General features: G+C 34.8%; 1 protein-coding gene across 9 annotated transcripts in view; it reads left to right on the top strand.

Annotated features, from left to right (window-relative positions):
• MAPK10 (mitogen-activated protein kinase 10) overlaps window positions 1-18,767 on the top strand; it is a 339,249-nt gene that overhangs the window by 281,738 nt on the left and 38,744 nt on the right. For all 9 annotated transcript variants that reach the window (XM_037986452.2, XM_007999142.3, XM_073017471.1 and 6 more), the window contains 2 exons: window positions 5,289-5,471; window positions 10,190-10,314. In XM_037986452.2, the coding sequence (XP_037842380.1) occupies window positions 5,289-5,471; window positions 10,190-10,314 (308 nt within the window). The remainder of the gene's footprint in view (window positions 1-5,288; window positions 5,472-10,189; window positions 10,315-18,767) is intronic.

Below are 18,767 nucleotides of genomic sequence, written 5' to 3'. Positions count from 1 at the left end.
TTTTTTGATTTGTAAGTAAAGATAGATTATAATACTGATTATATTTATATCATGCTTCAAACATTAGCCTTGGATATTCCATGTCCCATATTATAACTCTAGCAATATGTAGGACCAGTGTACAAATAGCCTTTTACTTAATTTGCCAGCTTCATGTTTTGGCTTATAATTCCTCTTCCTATGCTCATTTATAATTAAAACAGATGTTAGTTGCAATTGTTCATTAAGTCACTTATTCATATATCCTGTTACCAGAATCTGACAAGGACTTTTGAGAAGAAAATAACATTTTAAAATATAAAATACCCTAAAAACATTTTTCTTTTTCTTTTTTTGTTGGGGGGGGGGAGTTTCTCTCTTGTTGTCCAGGCTGGAGTGCAATGGCGCTATCTCTGCTCACCGCAACCTGTGCCTCATGGGTTCAAGTGATTCTCCTGCCTCAGACTTCTGCGTAGCTGGGATTACAGGCATGCGCCACCATGCCCAGCTAATTTTGTATTTTTAGTAGAGAAGGGGTTTCTCTATGTTGGTCAGGCTGGTCTTAAACTCCCAGCCTCGGGTGATCCTCCTGCCTTGGCCTCCCAAAGTGCTGGGATTACAGGCATAAGCCTCTGTGCCTGCCCCTAAAAACATTTTTAAAGAAACAAAACAATTTGAAACATAACCATGAAAAATCTAGATTCAGAACTCTATCATATGTTTGTATGTGTGTGTATATATGTGTGTGTGTGTGTGTGTATATATATGTATTTCTTTGTAATTGTTTTTAGAAAAAAATTCTTTTAACAAATTTAATCACAAAGAACTATAATTAGAACTTCCCATGGGTAGTACTCCCCAGGTAATAGCAGTATACAATTTCAGTTCTCCCACAGATGATGAGGGGCAGAGTTCTTCTCCCTCTCCTGGGAGCCTACGTGTGCCACTTACTATAATTTCCCATGTCCTTTGCAGGAAAAGTACATGGGTCAAAGAAGTAAAGATTAGCACTTTTCTTTCTCCGAGTATTCTCAGGTGAATGACCCCCAAGTTTTCAGCAACAAACAAGTGTGGAATAATCTCTTGGTGAATTTGATCCTATTCTAATTTGTGTCATAAAACTGAAACATGTTAGTATTTTACTCTTAGAGCATCTAGACTGAGTAACTCACAAGAGAATTTTTCGTATATTCTACATGAGCATTTCTCAAAATATAATCCCATCCGTGATTACAATTACCACTGATGTTTTTATGATATCAGCCCAGACCTGTGGACTCAGAATCTTGTAGATGAGCAGGAAGAAGGGATATGTGTTTTTATAAGTTCCCTACGTTATGAGTATTTGAGTTTGGGAAACACAGTTTAATGTAATGATACCTAACACATGGCACATGTGCTTCAGTTTCCTTATTGTGCATCTGTTGCAGACATTACTAATTGATCACAGAAGTCTTTCCTATGGAGCTAATATAAAGCCACACAAGCCTACTCAACATTGTGCCTAAACAGCTGTTTGGTGTGCATGATAAAAGCCTCTCCTGGAACTATTCTATACCGACATTGCTATTAGGCAATATTGTCTTTAGGAACATAGCTAAGAATTTAGAGATAAACACTGATGTTCTTTAAATTGCAAAGAGAAGTCAGAAAATTTCTGCATAAAGTATTTATATAAGGCCTAGAGCAGAGTAGAAAGCAAGTCAGAAACTATGAGTTGTCAGCTCTGGAAATCACATTCATAGTAACAAAAAGCAATCAATGATAGAAGAAAACATAAACAGAAGATACAGTCATTCAAAGGAGACAGTTGGATGAGGCCATTAAATAGTTCCTTATGATTCCACTTAGTAAGTTCTGAAGGCTTAAATATAGATGGCACAAATTATGTTCGTAATTATGACCCACAATACGCAGAAAAGGATTAGTCTTAAAAGGGGCCTGTGCCAATGAGAGGCCCCAAAATTGACCTTTTCATACATTATGTTCAAGGAATTATTGTTTTAGAAAGTTCCCTAACAAAGGAAGCTAAAGTAAGAGAAGTGCTTGAATTGTAAGTTAATAGCTAATTGATAATATTAATTGGAAAAATTTTCAATCTTAGGATTTCAGGTACTTATTTTTACTATTCATATTTACTTTGTTTTGTTCTCCTATTATAATAGTATTTATTGAAGACCTTAGTAATAATCACATTTGTACATTATCTTGACATCATGCCCCACTTATAAAATTGAACTTCTTGCAATATAACTCTACTTTTATGTAGTCAATTTAGACTTTTATCAGGTGATTTACTGTCAAATAATTCTTATTAAATGCCATTTTTCCATTTGTATTCAATACATTTCATAATTTATGTTAAGGGTGATAATTTCTGAAACAGTACATCAAAAATATAAAAACAAATATACTTATTGCTTTTCTGATAACTTCACAGGGCTAAGATCTGTATCACTCTATGTGGTATAAAAATGGTAATTTATGGGTATTCTAAAGCAAATAAATTATTCTACAAAAATGGTTTTGGTCATTCTTTAAAAACATATTTACCATGTTAACAATTAATATATAATCATAAAATCTAGTTAATATTTTATGTATTTTTAAAATGTAATCATTGTGGAAATCTGTTTTCCCATTTAAAAGATCACCTTATTTTCTATATAAAATATTAATAAAATTTGTTGTTTTACAGGAATATGTTGGCCTGATAGACTAAGGAAGGGGCTTCAGAAACATTCTTTAAGGGAATTGCTTGTGACGAAACACCCCATTAATTTTATGGCCAAATGAAAGCAACTTTTTACCATATAAATTCCAAATTTACTCTTTTTTCTTAATGGAATACTTGAAACAAGCACTAAACTTGGAAACAGGAGGTACGACTTCCAGTCTTGGCTTAGGTTAATTATTATTATGAAGAAAAATTGTGTGCTCAACTAAATTGGACATAGTTGTTCATGTTCATATTCTATGAACAACTGAAAACAAGTACTTACCATATGTAGATACACACACACATATGTTTATGGGAAGAAAAATCTTGAAATGGATTGGTTAAAATAAAGACACAGACTTTTAAAGATCACTGTAACTCAGATTTGCAGTATGAACATTTAACTATTTCATTGACAATGATAAAGATTCTTGCCACCATTCTTTTTGTAAACCATTGCATCAAGAATCACAACAGTGTTTCATTTAAAAGCAACCTAAGGTAGGAAAGAGCACTGAGTATGTCTCTAGACTCTAATTATGATTTATTAAAAGCAACATTTTAACAATTCTTATTTAACAAGTTCCAGAATATCTGATTCTCCTTAAACTTTAATATAAAATATCAATTTTTTTTTGTTTGGGAATACTTCTTTAAAAGAAATTCTTTACAGTATATCTTTATAATTCTAGCAAATGTAATTAGGATATAATACTGTGTTGGGATTATTTTGCCAACTTTGTTAAATGACTTATTTACAGAAAATCTGACATCTTCTTTGCCTCTATTTTAAGCTTGACATCAAGTGGTTAGAATTTTGAGGAAGTTTGACCAATGATGAAACGATAACTTGGTAGGGCATGCTAACCTAACTGTTTAAAAAATGTCTCTTCATAATTTATAATGACAAGCACTTAGGTTTTATTTAGCTACACTAATGTATTCTATTTAAATATGTCTAAGTACTTACAGCTTACCTATATCCATAGTATTAACACAGGCTCTTATCTAAGAGTAATTTGTAACTCTAACCTTATATAATGTTTTAGTTTCGTTATTTCTAGGGATTCTGAATTGCCACTGTATTTTCTCATGTACATGATAATTAGATGAGCTTCTATCCAAGCATGTTCTTGTTTAATGATTGCTACTGCTTTATAAAGGAGTATTATTGTTTTTCCCACATTCATTTCATATCTTGATAGTCCATAGTTATATATTTTTTATTCCAATAGCTGAGAGAATATGTAGTAATTTAAGTTTTATTCAGCCAGATTATAGGGAGGAAGAAGAGAATTTGCACATTAGTTTGATTTATCTTTGTTCAATCTCCTATCTACTGTGTTTGTATTACATATTTATTTTTGTTAAATACAGTTAAGTTTATCTTTAATCAGGACTGACAATCTTCAGTCCAAACCTCTTGAATAGCTAGGAGTAAAGACTTGACAAACTTCAACTAAGTATTATGGTAAGAGTCCCTTAACTGTCACACCTTACCTTAGTGGAAATGAATTAACTAACTTGACACCGAAGAACAGAGTTGTAGAAGAATAAGCAATGTAGGAGAGAATACTGCTTGCAGTACTGGATTTAGGGGGAATTTCCAAGGTCTCTATTACTCACTGACACATGTGAGGAAATCTGTTTGAATCAGTGATTTCCAGTTGGTTCTTCAGAGTAGATGGCGTTTATCATTATCGAGGCTCTGATATATTGAATATTAATGACAGATGAAAAAGATAATCTCAGTCATTGAGTATGTCTGCCAAAAGAGCTAGTTCCAATTTAAAAGGGTATTAATTTTCATAGAGAGGTAACATTTTTTCTGTGGTATTCCCCATGCTTAATGTACTTTCTAAACTTGAATGTACTTGGATAGAAATCTGTTGTTTTAAATTGAACATTCCTCTGTTCACCCTCTTATTTCATTGAAAACAATATTCCGTGATGTCAGCAGTAAAACAATAGGTATGAAATTGATGGCTTCTTTGTTTAATAAATATGGTTTTTAGGAATTTGACAAAGAACTAATGAGTTGTTTTACTATAAAAGTTATATTGACATGCATAATGCATAGAAAAAAATTCCAGATTTTTAGAGAAGAAAAAATATCTTAAAGGTAATTTAAGAAAATGTAAATGAATGTAATCTAAAATATTTGTGTACTTATCATTTTAAAAATATAAATTTTGAGGTAACTTCAGGATAAAAATGTCACTATGATGTGTATTATATATTTTTGTTCTAAAACACACGATTATATAGAAGTTAATCTGCAGAATATGAGATTCATCTTGTTATTTGAATGACTTTTTATCTGTACACCCTAAAGACTATTTCATGATATCTTATTTTGTTAAATAATTGCTAGTTTTCCAAAAGTATGTAAGTTTCAAAGGTGAATTTAAAATTTCAAGAAGACTCATAGCCTGATATATCTGCTTTTATATTTTCATTCTTTGTTGCTTATTAAAACTCTAGTTGCATTAATTAATGACTGTTCAGGACTTTGAGAAGCGTTAGTCTCCCAATTGTTGAAAGGCTAGTGGTCTGCACTTCTTTTTTCCCTTAACTGTTCAATTCTCAGATATTGACCAGTGGAATAAGGTAATTGAACAACTAGGAACACCATGTCCAGAATTCATGAAGAAATTGCAACCCACAGTAAGAAACTATGTGGAGAATCGGCCCAAGTATGCGGGACTCACCTTCCCCAAGCTCTTCCCAGATTCCCTCTTCCCAGCGGACTCCGAGCACAATAAACTCAAAGGTATGCCCTTCAGGAATGACTTGAGGACGACTATGAGGGTGACGGGTCAAACAAGCACACGATATAGAGACCTCTCTCTCTTTCTCGTTCTTTCCTTTTATTTTTAGTTGACACATGATAATAGTACATTTTTGTGGGATATAGGGGTTATTTTGAAACGTGTATAGAGGTATAATGGTCAAATCAGAGCATTTAGCATAACCCATCACCTAAAACATCGATCAATTCTTTAATTGGCACAACCTCAAGTTAAAGAAAGATATTTCTTCGAAGATCGTTCCTACAAAGGGGAGTAGCCACGGAGTTTAGAATTGTCTGGATATTCAGGGCCGGGCGCGGTGGCTCAAGCCTGTAATCCCAGCACTTTGGAAGGCCAAGGCAGGCGGATCAAGAGGTCAGGAGATCGAGACAGACCATCCTGGCCAACATGGTGAAACCCTGTCTCTCCTAAAAATACAAAAAAATTAGCTGGAGGTGGTAGCGTGCACCTGTAGTTCCAGCTACTCGGGAGGCTGACGCAGGAGAGTCGCTTGAACCTGGGAGGCAGAGGTTGCAGTGAGCTGAGATCGCACAACTGCACTCCAGCCTGGCGATAGAGTGAGGAGACTCCATCTCAAAAAAAAAAAAAAAAAAAAAGACCTGTCTGGATATTCAGAGAGAAGAATAAGAATGAAATGTGTGACAATGGTGTGCCCTAGGTATTTAACAGGGGGTTACATAGAATCCTAAAATTATTTTTTGAGATATAACTCTAAAAAACCAACATAATATGCATTGAAATCATTGTTCCAAACCTTTTTATTGCCTGGAAAATATTTTCAGTGCAAGGTTTAGTTGTAAAATCTTGGAGATGCAGGTGTCTGAACTTCTTTTTCTATAATTTATGGAGTGCTTAAATTAAATTTTTTCATTTTAAAATAGCAAATGAGATTTTACATACATATTTTTATTCAATATAAACACTTCCATTAATAAGTCATTTTTTTCTATCATGTTGTTGGCAGTTAATGTACTTGAGTAACAAATATCTTCACCAACAGAATTGACTTAATAATGCCTCAGTCTATTTTGGAGACATGGAATAAATTTGGCAGTGCATAAAGTGTAATATAAATAATAATACTCAAATTCTTATAATTTAAAACACTCCTGGAAAATCTTATTTTGAAATAAATCTGACTGTTTTCCCCCTGCCTCATTTCAAATTTGCCCCATGCCTTAAAATCTGTGTGACCCTGAGCAAGTTACCTAATTTTTCTTTCCTTGTTTTAACAAATGAACGTAGAGAAAACCCACCTTATAGGGCTGTTGGGAGGATTAATGGACTTAATAATTTGTCAAACACTTAGAGCAGTGCCTGGCTCACTGTGGATGCTCAGTGACTGTTAAATATAATAAAATAATAATTTTAAAATGTACCTATAAATTATCAAAAAAGAAAACTTAGGATACATGCTTTGTAAATTTAGTCCTAAATGTTATGTGGACAATTAATTATCTGCAGACTTAACTTACAAACTTAATGTGTATAGCTAAGGAAGACTTAAATGAGATGAGGAAGCTAAAATGTGGTGCCACTGTTTTCCAGGATGTTTTCATATCCTCTAAACTTTTATCTGATGGGTTTTAAATGTGCAGCACTGTTTCTGTGCTCTTGACACATATTGCACAGTTGCATTTCTTCCTTCAACTGCCTCTATAGACTCTCTTACTGACAATGGACTAAATTATTTCTAAATCTAGTGCTGATAAGATCAACATTGCCTATATCCAGATTGAAAAAAAGCTAATACTCCAATTAAAGATCTTATAGAAATCATGTCTTTGTAATACTATTGAGATATCAAGCAAAAGTAATCCCTTCTTTTGAAGACACTTGCAGCAATACAGAGACAACAAAGTTCTCATTAAACTACTGTATGAAATCACAATAAAAAGGCTATTAAGATATTATACTTCATAATGTAATTCCAAGTTTCTTGAGTATACTTTTTAAATCAATTTGAATCTCTGCAATTATTTTTGTAAACGATAAACTAGTTTGCATATTTGATAATTGATTTTAATTTTAAATATAAAATTGGAAAACTATAAGTAATGTTAATATACAAATAACCAAAGAGAATAATGTATTCTACTGTGTTTGGAAAAGAGCATAACACATTTGCTTTCAAATGATAGAATGAAAGATAAAACATTGAAACATTTTCCCGTATTGTTTCCTAAAAATAGTATTGATTATTGTTTCTTAGCAAGATGATTTGGTGTTGGTGTAGTTCATGACCCTATTCATGAAGAGCCCATTCTAACCCCAGCCCTTTCTTTTCTTTTTTTCTTTTCGAGACAGAGTCTCGCTCTGTCGCCCCGGCTGCGCTATCTCGGCTCACTGCAAGCTCCGCCCCCCGGGTTCACGCCATTCTCCTGCCTCAGCCTCCCAAGTAGCTGGGACTACAGGCGCCCCCCACCAAGCCCAGCTAATTTTTGTATTTTTAGTAGAGATGGGGTTTCACCGTGGTAGCCAGGATGGTCTCAATCTCCTGACCTCGTGATCTGCCCGCCTCGGCCTCCCAAAGTGCTGGGATTGCAGATGTGAGCCACCACCGCACCCGACTAACCCCAGCCCTTTCTAAGAGCAGAGAAATGGATAGATTTGATGAGAGAATCTATGAAAATGGTACATGAATTTGGATGTAATATCAGTTACAAATTAAAGAGATCTTTAAAGCAATGAATAAACACAGCCCTATTAGACTATTAGGAGGCCGTTGGCAATGAGAAAAATTAAATATTGAATTAATGTGTAAGTATTTCTGTATTTTTGTTGTTCTTGTGCAGTTCATAGTTTTAATTTGAAAGTGATGATAATAAGTTTCTAGGATTGAGTTTCCCAGAAAAATGGATAATAGAAATAAAAAGTTCTCAAGGTTGATTTAACTAGTGATTTTTCATATTTGTTCAGAAAATTAAAAGATATATTTATTCATGTAATTACTAAAAGAAGATACCTACAGGTAAAAAATTAATTACTACATTTTAACTGTAGTATGGTTAATATGTGAAAAATACATGAACAGCACTAGAAAAAATATGCCAATAATCACAGTCATTGCCTCTAACTAGTGGGGTTAGATATTATTTCCTGATTTTTATATTTTATGTAATTTTCAAATTTGTAGAATTAGTCAAATTGTCTTAATCTGAAAAATTGATTAAATAAAAATTGATACATATCCACAGTCATCTATGTTGATTTTTTGAAAAATCCATTTAAATTTTGTTCTCTTTAATTTGATGTTTTACCATATATTTAGAATAAACTGAATATTTTCACCATTCAACTTTCAAATCAGTTGAGTAACAATATTGATTTGAGATATTCATTTCTGTTAAAACTTTATGTAAAAGTCTGGGGGAGGGAGAGTATTAGGAGAAATACCTAATGTAGATGACAGGTTGATGGGTGCAGCAAACCAGCGTGGCACGTGTATACCTATGTAACATGTGTATACCTATGTATAACTATGTGCATGTTGTGCACATGCATCCCAGAACTTAAAGTATAATAATAAAAAATGTACATGTTTTTAGAGGTTAAAGTTAATGTCTTTTAACAATGTTATTAAATAAATATGCTATCACCATATAATTTTATAACTGTTACTGCCTACAACCATAAAATTAATTATGATACCATTTACATAATATAGAGTTTTTCATTAGTGTCTGGTGTAGCATTAGACTGGCTTCAGTCTTTAGCTACTGGATTTCATCAAGTCATGATTCCATTGATTAAAAATACCTGATGATTACAGAATGTTAAAATAAAATTCAGTAATTGAATGGTATTATTTCTATCACATCAATTCTTTGGTTGTTTTTATGTATATAAGAAATTTGTGGCTGGGAGCAGTGGCTCATTCCTTTAATCCCAGCATTTTGGGAGGCTGAGGTGGGAGGATCCTTTGAGCCTAGAGTTCGAGATCAGCTTGGGCAATGTAGGGAGACCTTATCCTTACAAAAAATAAGAAAAAATAGCCAGGCATGGTGGTGCATGCCTGTAGTTCCAGTTACTCAGGAAGCTGAGATGGGAGGATCCTTTGAGCCCAGGAGTTACAGGCTGCAGTGAGCTGTGATCATTCCACTGCACTCCAGCCTGGCAACAGAGGGATACCCTGTCTCAAAAATACATAAACAAACAAACAAACAAATGAACAAACAAAGAAAAAGAAATTTGTATGATACAAACTCTTAAGTCAATTTGTATACTAAAATCCTGATAATTCCATTGTATGAATGAGAATATAAAGACACATGTGTTGATTAACTTCAAACAGCTGTCCAGACATTTGTTGAATATCATGCATTTGCACTCTGTGCTCTTTATGCTGTTTATCCCATATTCATACAGGTTACCAAAGAAGATGATTTTGCTTACATAAACTCTCCAGGTTGATACATTTTACTTAGAAGTTTGAGTGAATAATTATATACTCAAAGTGTTATAACCCTTGGAGATCCTCAGAATGAAGCCTTAGGCTTAGAGACCCAAAGAAACAGGTGTAAAATGCATTTTCTTTTCCATCACATCAAGGGATTTACCTGATGTTTGGAAGGAAGATACTATCCCATACATTATTTTCTTAATTTCCTCTCTGTCCAACAAATTTCCTTACTGAAATCAAAATCTTACTAGTTGTTTCTCTCATTTATTGTTTCAGCCAGCCAAGCCAGGGACTTGTTGTCAAAGATGCTAGTGATTGACCCAGCAAAAAGAATATCAGTGGACGACGCCTTACAGCATCCCTACATCAACGTCTGGTATGACCCAGCCGAAGTGGAGGCGGTAAGATAGGCTGCCTTTACTTTACTTCCACAAACAAATCATAGCTCATAGCAAAACACTGAGTAGAACTAGAAGCCAAAAAAATGCACAATGGATTTTTATCATTTCTAAGTCCAACGTCTGTTATCTGCCCCTCTAAAAACTATTTTCTTCAGCATATGTTTTAAATGCTTTTCAGGACTTATTAGAAGAGGGTATGATTTAGTCCAACAAGCCTTAGGGGTCCATGACACACTACCATTTGTTTCTGTTAAATTGCCAACACTTGTGGTTCTTCTTGTGTATTTGACTGCCAGCCTCTTCTAATGCAAACGTAGTGGTAGGAAACAACAGAGGACAAGTTGCTTAGCTTTTTTTTTTTTTTTTTTTTTTGAAAAGATACCTGCCACTAGTAAAATGTGATACTTAAGACCATTTCAATTAGAAAGCTTTTATAAGACCATTGGCGGCTTTGTGAAACCTTGCATGAACTAGATAAACTAGAAGTGGGTATTTCAGTACGTAGATTACTTCAGGTTGATCAGTGTGATGTATCTCCATGTCTCATACCCAGACATGGAAAATCTTCTCAGAAGCGTAACTATTTTAAAATTATTTTTCAACGATTTAATATCTTCTATTCAACCTCTTTCTTTCATCTTTACCTCTCCTTTCCTCTGTATGGATCCAGGGGGGGCTTGCTGTTGCCCATGTGTGTTCTATAGGCCTCCTGATGAGAATTTCCTTTCTGTACCACCTTTAAATGTTCCTATCAGCAATGTTACCTTCTCCCATAAACATGAGGAACTTCTCAAATTCTTAGAGTACCTGTGCTAAATCATCTCATTTTCTTTTACATAATACCTTCAAATCCATTTGTTGTTCTTAATCTTTCATTTGAAATACTGTTTGTTTCCCCCAACGTATTCCTGAGGATGTTTTCATTTTCCTTCAGTTTTCTTTCCTCTGCTTCACCATGTGTTTTTCCACATCAGAGGTGCCAGATTCAAACACATAATTCTCATTTCTTCATTCTTCACTAGAGAAGATATGAAAGGTGGCAGTGAGGACTAGGTAGACTTGAACCTTACAGACACAATATTCAACAGGTCCTTTTCATAATGTAACCCAATCTTTAAGCATTTACAAACTTCAGGGCAAACACTTAAGTGGTTAATGAGTCTCCCAAGTGTGGAAACCGAGGTGTAACCATCCTGTACTACATTTTTTTGAAGATCTGCTCTCTTAGTTAGTTTTACAATGATGTTGAAATTTCGTTTTGCCTCAAGTTAATTTTTAATCATTTTATTTGATTCTTACAAAATAAAATCCCTACAATTAAATATTTCTGAGTTTAATTATAATGTACTAAAAATTAATATATATTCTTACAACCAAAATGTAGAGCCTCCTCCAGTCTCTCACACTTGGGAAATACTTGCAAAGATGTTCTTGGGGTAGAACGAAGTAATGAAGTAAGTGAGAGAAAGTATGATGTATATGTATATGAAAATTAAGTATAAAAATTTTATGTCTGATGAAATTAAAGAAAGTATTTTAGGTTATGTTGATAAAAATTTTATATAAATATATGTATTATCTGAAATTGTTTCTCCTCATTTATTTTGAGGCATATTAACTTATGCCTCATTATGTGACATATTTATTTTTTCTTACACCTAACTTAATGCGTATACTCTGTTTTTAATGGGTTGTGGCCTAGAGTTTAATTAGAGTCATAAAGTCTGCATTTGTAATTCACTTGTAATTATGTTGCCTATAAAAGAGATAGTTGCTTGGAATCTATAACAACATTTTACTGAATAGTATCAATTTGTTTTAAATTTTAACTTTTTATTAAAAAATTATTTGTAGAATGAAAAGATAAAATTTAAGATACTAAAATAGTTGGAGCCTTTTTCTTAACTACTTTGACATTGACATGCTGGGGCATAGATAGCAACAAGGCAGGATGTATGAATTTTAGGGGAAGGATCTGATAGAGCCTGCGGGTCCAGGAAAAGAAGTCAGTTAATACACAGAACAAGCAAGTATTTGACATCTAGACTGGGATCACTGATTTTACAAGGGCAAACATGTCTTACATCTAGACATGTTGTAGTGAAGAGATGGGAATCCTGATCCTAGGGCAAGAACAATTTATTACTTTATGAAGTGCATTACAGTGGTCACAACTAAGAGGAGACACATCCTGAAGGTGCTAGAATCCTAGTCAGCTATGCTTTCTGCAGTGTCCTTAGAATTCACATCTCTGTTACACATGTTGCATACGAACATGTGTTTAAAATAAGATGACCTTTCTCTATGGACACGTGGCAAAGCTATAATAGAGTGACATATCTTCTGTCAAGGATGACAAGACTGTTTTGCAAAATATACCCCTGTATGTCTTTATAATCCAAATAAATGGAAGGATCAAATAATTGGAATTTTTATTCTGATCAAAGAGCTTTCAAGTAACTCACATACTGGTAGGGAGGGAAGGAAATTCAAAGGTGAGAGAGAAGAAAAGTAAGTTTCATTGGATGGAAATAATGGCAAGTGGACAGGGGATAAAGAACAAACTGTGATAAGGTGATGTTTAGAGGAAAAGTGGAAAGAGTATAGATATGCTATGTGTATGAAGCTATTAGTTATACTACGAGCTATCTTATCATGTTTCCAAAACTACTAAAGTACAAAAATCAAAAGAGAAGAGCATATGAATGAATGTTGTCACAATTCTAAAAGGTAAAATTAGTCATGCACACATGAGTTTGAAAATTTTAAAAATTGGATGCTAAGCTGGAGTAATTCATCTAGGTAGTAATAGTACATAAATATTTTGAAATAACTGCTCAAATTATCAGCAAGTTCTTATTCAAATAATGTTTAGAGTAAAAAAAGTGTGGTTTCAAAGTAGAACACACAAGTCACATATAATGTCAATGCTTTTTCATGAAACAAGTAGAAGGTGCTCTAACTCTGGTTCAGTATTCATCAAGAGGGCAAATATATTATACACAAATGTACTTGGTTGAGTTATTTGCATCTTCATAGGTATGAAAGATGAGTTAGGTTTAAATTTCTGTTCTGCCCATTGCTAATTTGCTTTAATCAAGTTTCTTAACCTTTCTGCAATTCAGTTTTCTAAACTAAGAAAGTTCTCCCTTCTTATATGTACAGCATAGCATTCAGAGATTTTGAAGAGTTAATGTGCATGAAGTGCTTAGTAAGTGCTTGGCAGTCAGTAAGAATCATATAAATTATTCTTACCCTTATAATACTTATAATTACTATCACTATTATGACTTTTACATGCATAGCTTTACTACCTTTTGATATTTGAAAAAGATATATGCATCTGGTGAAAAAGACCAGCTGGCCAAGAAATTGCAGAAATATTCCACAACCTTTCTTTTTCGAATAATGGTGACAATGATCTAGTTCCCACATGATTTTAGGTCCATTTTTTTTCTTTTTCTTTTGTTTAATGTATACCTACCTCTTCTTTGCCAGGTTGAAGAGAATCTAATGTCATTAGTTTAAACCAAAATAAAGACACATTATAGAGTCCACAGATCCTGATTATCATTATCTTTACTTTGGGAAAAGTAGGAGATTTTTGGGATTGTTTGGGGGAACTCGGTTTAATATCTTCCTTGTGCCCTGTTGGAAGAAAACACAATGTTTATGAAGCTTTGTTGCCTTATCTCGTATCCGATTATTGAGTTGAGGCACCCTGCTAGGATCCAGTGGTGGCTTCACCTCTGAGAGTGGGGCTACAGAGAACCCTTAAGGAGCATCTGGGTGAACTCCAAGCTAAGTAAGAGTTGATTAACTATTTCTCAGGGCACAGAAGAAGGGGATTTATGAGGAACATAAGCTGTAACTATTTTTAAAAAGAGTTTTATTTCTGCCAGAAATTTCAGAGCACTTCAAAAAAGCTCCTGAGTGCAACAGTCTTCCAAAAGGCTCCATTTTGTAGTTCTTGTTCCTTGCAAGGGCATAGGGAGAGGGAGTAGGAGAGGGAGATGTGAGTTCAGCCAAAACCAAATACATCAAAACTCAAATAAATCATTATGAAGAAGCTTAATACAAACATATGGAGTCAGAGAACACTTCATGATTCCTCAATTCTTGACTAAAAGGAAGGAGCTAGACTTGAAACCATCCCTTAAGATGGGACAGGTACTGGGGCTAAGCTTCATGGCCAGTGGTGATCAACCAGATAGACCATTGTGTTGAAGGCTCTGTTTCAGAGAGAACAGTTCTTAATGGCTGAAACCTTACTCTGGGAATCAGGGCAGAGAGGCAGGTAGAGCTGCTTGGGCCACTGGCATTTTGAAATTCTTTTCTCTAGTAGGTGAACCTGGGGTACTTGAGAACCCAGAGGACAGCTGGCAGGAAACGTAGGACTTTCTGTGTGGCAGCCAAATGAAAGTTCCAGAAGAGAATGCTGTAAATGAGGCCTGGAAATGGTACTCCAGCTATAATGGAGACCACAGAAAGAGTGGGAATGTTTTGTTTGGAAGTCTAAGGATACACGACATCCTCAACTAGACTAAGAGAAAAGATATAACTAATTCAACCAGTTTGGCTGGAAGATGATTTGGTAAACAGGACCAGTGCTGAGCTTGCTTGTTATTTTTTACCTAACTCAAGATTAATTTGGGAATTGGGAAAGGGTTGGGTGGGAATTTAATCTACCGATACAGATCCTGAATTAAACAACCTGATCTTCAGATTCCCAGTGAGAGTATAACCTGGGAAACAGAGTAACACTTACATGTATTAGTGCTGAAGTTCAATTAAAATAAACACCTAAGAAACATGAACCCAGAATAGTCAACACTATTACACATTTACTATTTGCTTATAATGTAAAGTGATTAAGAGGGTCTTAAATGCTTAATTGATATTATTATTTACTAGTTCAGTACTTTAGGGATTATGTTTTTTTTGCCTACAGTGAAAGAATTTATAGAAACAAGTTAACTTGGCTATATTAAGCTATTTTATTACAAGACCATCATAGATTTCATGCCCTGTGAGCAGAATTACTATCTGACATGATTTTATCCATCTTCTTGTCTGCCATTATATCTTACTGGATATTACCAAAGAGGATGCATTCAAGGGATGACCAACCATGCAGGAAATATGGATTATTTTTAATCTTCTTGTGACACAAACATGTAAACTTTGATATTGCCTATGCCTATTAGCCTAAAATCTATTCAAGGTAAATCTGAAGTGGGAATTTAGAGATCATTATAGAGTGGTTTTGTCCTGCAGTTCAGCAAACATCAGCATTCAGAGTAGCAACTTTCCAACCTTGAGCAGTTATAGGACCAGCAACCATGATGAGGTGAATAGAATAGAACTAGATGGGATCGGAAAAAGGAGAGAAGGGAATCAGAAGGTTGTGGTCAAAGTAGAACAGGTTCCACAGCTTGATCTGGGCATTCCAGAGAGAGAGCTGGTGCAGATATGTAGGCCAGGCAGTCAAGACCAGCTGGGCAGTCAGGAGAGACTTGTGGTCTAAGATCAGAGAGCTAAGTAGATGAAACCCTAAGGGGCATTTAAAGGTGTCAAAGATAAGGATGTTCTCATATTGCAATGCAGAAGTCAAAAGCAGACACTCTTGTACCAACACAGAGATAAGCAAAAATGGGAAGCCACTACCAACCTGAGGGCTAGGGGGTGGTTTACTGGAACCCAGGTAGTAATGGCCTGTCCAGCGGGAGGTAGGGTCACAGACACAGATAAGATACAGCTGCTTCTGGAGAAAAGGATGGGGAGAAATGTCCTAGATTATCCCCTCTATCTCCTGGTGGTATCTCCCTCCTGTTGGCTGAGACCAGACCGAAGGCAGCTGACAGACAAACCTGGGAAATATAGCCTAATAGAGTCCAGTCCCCTGAGAAAAAGAGCAACTAAAGAAAGGGGGAGGACAGCATCTGTGGGCCAATGTATCCAGGGCTGGCACTTACCAGGTCATTCTTTCCTTATTCACAATTCTGAAATCCCTAAGTAAAACAGAAGTAACCAGGGAACGGAGCACAATTCCTCTGGAGAGAAGAAGACTTTAGATGTTAAAAGAGGTGCTCAGGGACCTCCCCTCGTACAGTGAAGTAAGCATTCCCCTAATAACTATCTAATTTCTTGAAGTATTTCATGATTTATTGCCAAGAAATCACAGGTACTATACCAACCTGATAGTCTTGGCAGAAGCATATTTTTCATTGGGGTTTCCACTGAAGGTGTGCGCTTCCTTCCTTTTATATGTTGATGTCACTCTTTCAATTGTTGGTTGTAGGGCTACCGTCTTGTTGAGACAATGTTGGACCACATGTACTTGAGGGGAGCGAAAGGATTCAGCCATCTGTTTTCTTTTAGGTTGCTATAAATCTACTCTTCTGCTGCCATAGGAACGACCTTTATCGCTAGGAAAGACCTTGTCACTTTCTTCTCACTCACCTCTTTTTAATTTCTTCCTTTTTTGTCTCTTCTTCACTTCTTACCCTCTTCTCTTTTTTATCCAACAGAGTTATTCACATAAGCTTTGACTATTTGTTAACAGTTTAGTATTTATTCACTTATTCTATAAATATTGACTGAGCCCACACTTTGTGTTCCACACTGACCTAGATGATGGTGATTCAGCATTGAATTTTTAAACAAACAATGAAAAAAACAACAGGTCTCTGCTTTTATTGTTCTTGGTAGGTTTCCAATAGTTAATAGCAATTTTTATTGAATGGGAATCTTTGATAACTTATCATCTCCTGAAGGAACAAAATCAACTCCTCCAAATATGAGTCATCTACCTTACTTGATTATTTAACTTGTTTAGTGTATGATTTCCTGACTGTAGAATCTGAAATCCTATGTCCCTTGAAATGTTAATCAGTTATAACTAAATTGCAGTGAGAATCTGCTAATCTTCAACCAGATATGCATCAACTGCTTTGAATCATAATTAACAAGTTATGCTTATCTACTTTTAGCTATGATTTTTAAACTATTATTTGACTGAATATAAAACAATGTCCTGCTGGGTGTGGTGGCTCATGCCTGTAATCCCAGCACTTTGGGAGGCCAAGGCGGGCAGATCAGTTGAGATCAGGAATCTGAGCCTTGCTAACATGGTGAAACCCCGTCTCTACTAAAAATATAAAAATTAGCCGCCTGTAGTGCCAGCTACTGGGAAGGCTGAGGCAGGAGGATCCCTTGAACCCAGGAGAGGGAGGTTGTGGTGAGCCGAGATCGCAGCACTGCACTTCAGCCTGGGAAACAGAGTGAGACCGTCTTAAAATGAATGAATGAATAAACAAACAAACAAACAAACAAACAAAAAAGTCCTGACCAAGCTGACCAAGTTTGGTAACCCAAATGCATAGATTATTACTGAAAACCAAAGAATCCTAAAGTTGCTACACTAAACATAAAAGTGTATGATCTTTAAACTATGAATTAAATCTTTCTATTTACTATAGCAACTAAATAAAAATATTTAATTTGTAGTTTAAAGATTTACATATAAATGTATTGACCATCTGAAGCCTTCAAACATAGTTCACATGATTGAAGACTATGGGAAGGAGTTATTCTCATTCCTTATTACCACTGACTTTTAATTCTCTCAAATATGTTTTCACTGTAAAAGCTAATATCATTTGATTATGAATATCCTGTGTTACTTGCTCTATTAAATCTACTCCATGAATGAGTTCTCGTTCGCATTGTTTCTACCTTTATTAACTGTGGTTTAGCCAGTTGTCTTTTACTGAATTCTCTTGAATCCATAACAAATTCCTGAAACAACATGGTGAAGAATAGGCTTATAAATATATTTGATTATAACTAGAAGCAATATACTTTGCTAGACTCAGTATATGTAAACTTAGGAATGATAAAGAAAATTATGAGCTACAATGAATATGAATTTGATGCATCTAATGTTCAAATAGTTCATCAGTAGATATCTACTGTTTGGAGATAAACCATTGAATAAAATATACGTAAGTTTGCTTCAAATATTTTATAATCCTTTTATTAAATTGGTTAGTCTGAGTGTAGCACTGTGAGTTAAACCTGAAGTATCTGGAAGAGATGATTTAAATGAGTTATAAATGCAAACAGCTCTCTGTACAGACTGTATCTCCCATTGGGAGGAAAGGGGATTAAAGTCTTTGTGAGTCACATTTTCCTTTGATGAGTGATACCAAAAGGTTAGGGCATGTCCTCAAGACAATTTCTGAATAACTAATCCATCTGAAATTCTGAAACTACTGTTTTTGTTTCCCGATTTTCCCCACAGGATACAGTCATGTACTTAAAATAGTTAATAGGCATTATTTTTGTTTGCTGTCCTTTGGCTTGCCTGAGAAGAAAGTCAGTTTGCAAGTGAAGTTTATTATATAAAATTTAATAGCAACTCTCAAGTGGCAGAAAATACCTATCAAATA

This window comes from Chlorocebus sabaeus, chromosome 7 (assembly GCF_047675955.1).
Source record: "Chlorocebus sabaeus isolate Y175 chromosome 7, mChlSab1.0.hap1, whole genome shotgun sequence".
Classification (NCBI taxonomy): Eukaryota; Metazoa; Chordata; class Mammalia; order Primates; family Cercopithecidae; genus Chlorocebus; species Chlorocebus sabaeus.
Note: the sequence above shows the minus strand (reverse complement) of the source record. Positions and strands in the feature narration are given on the sequence as shown.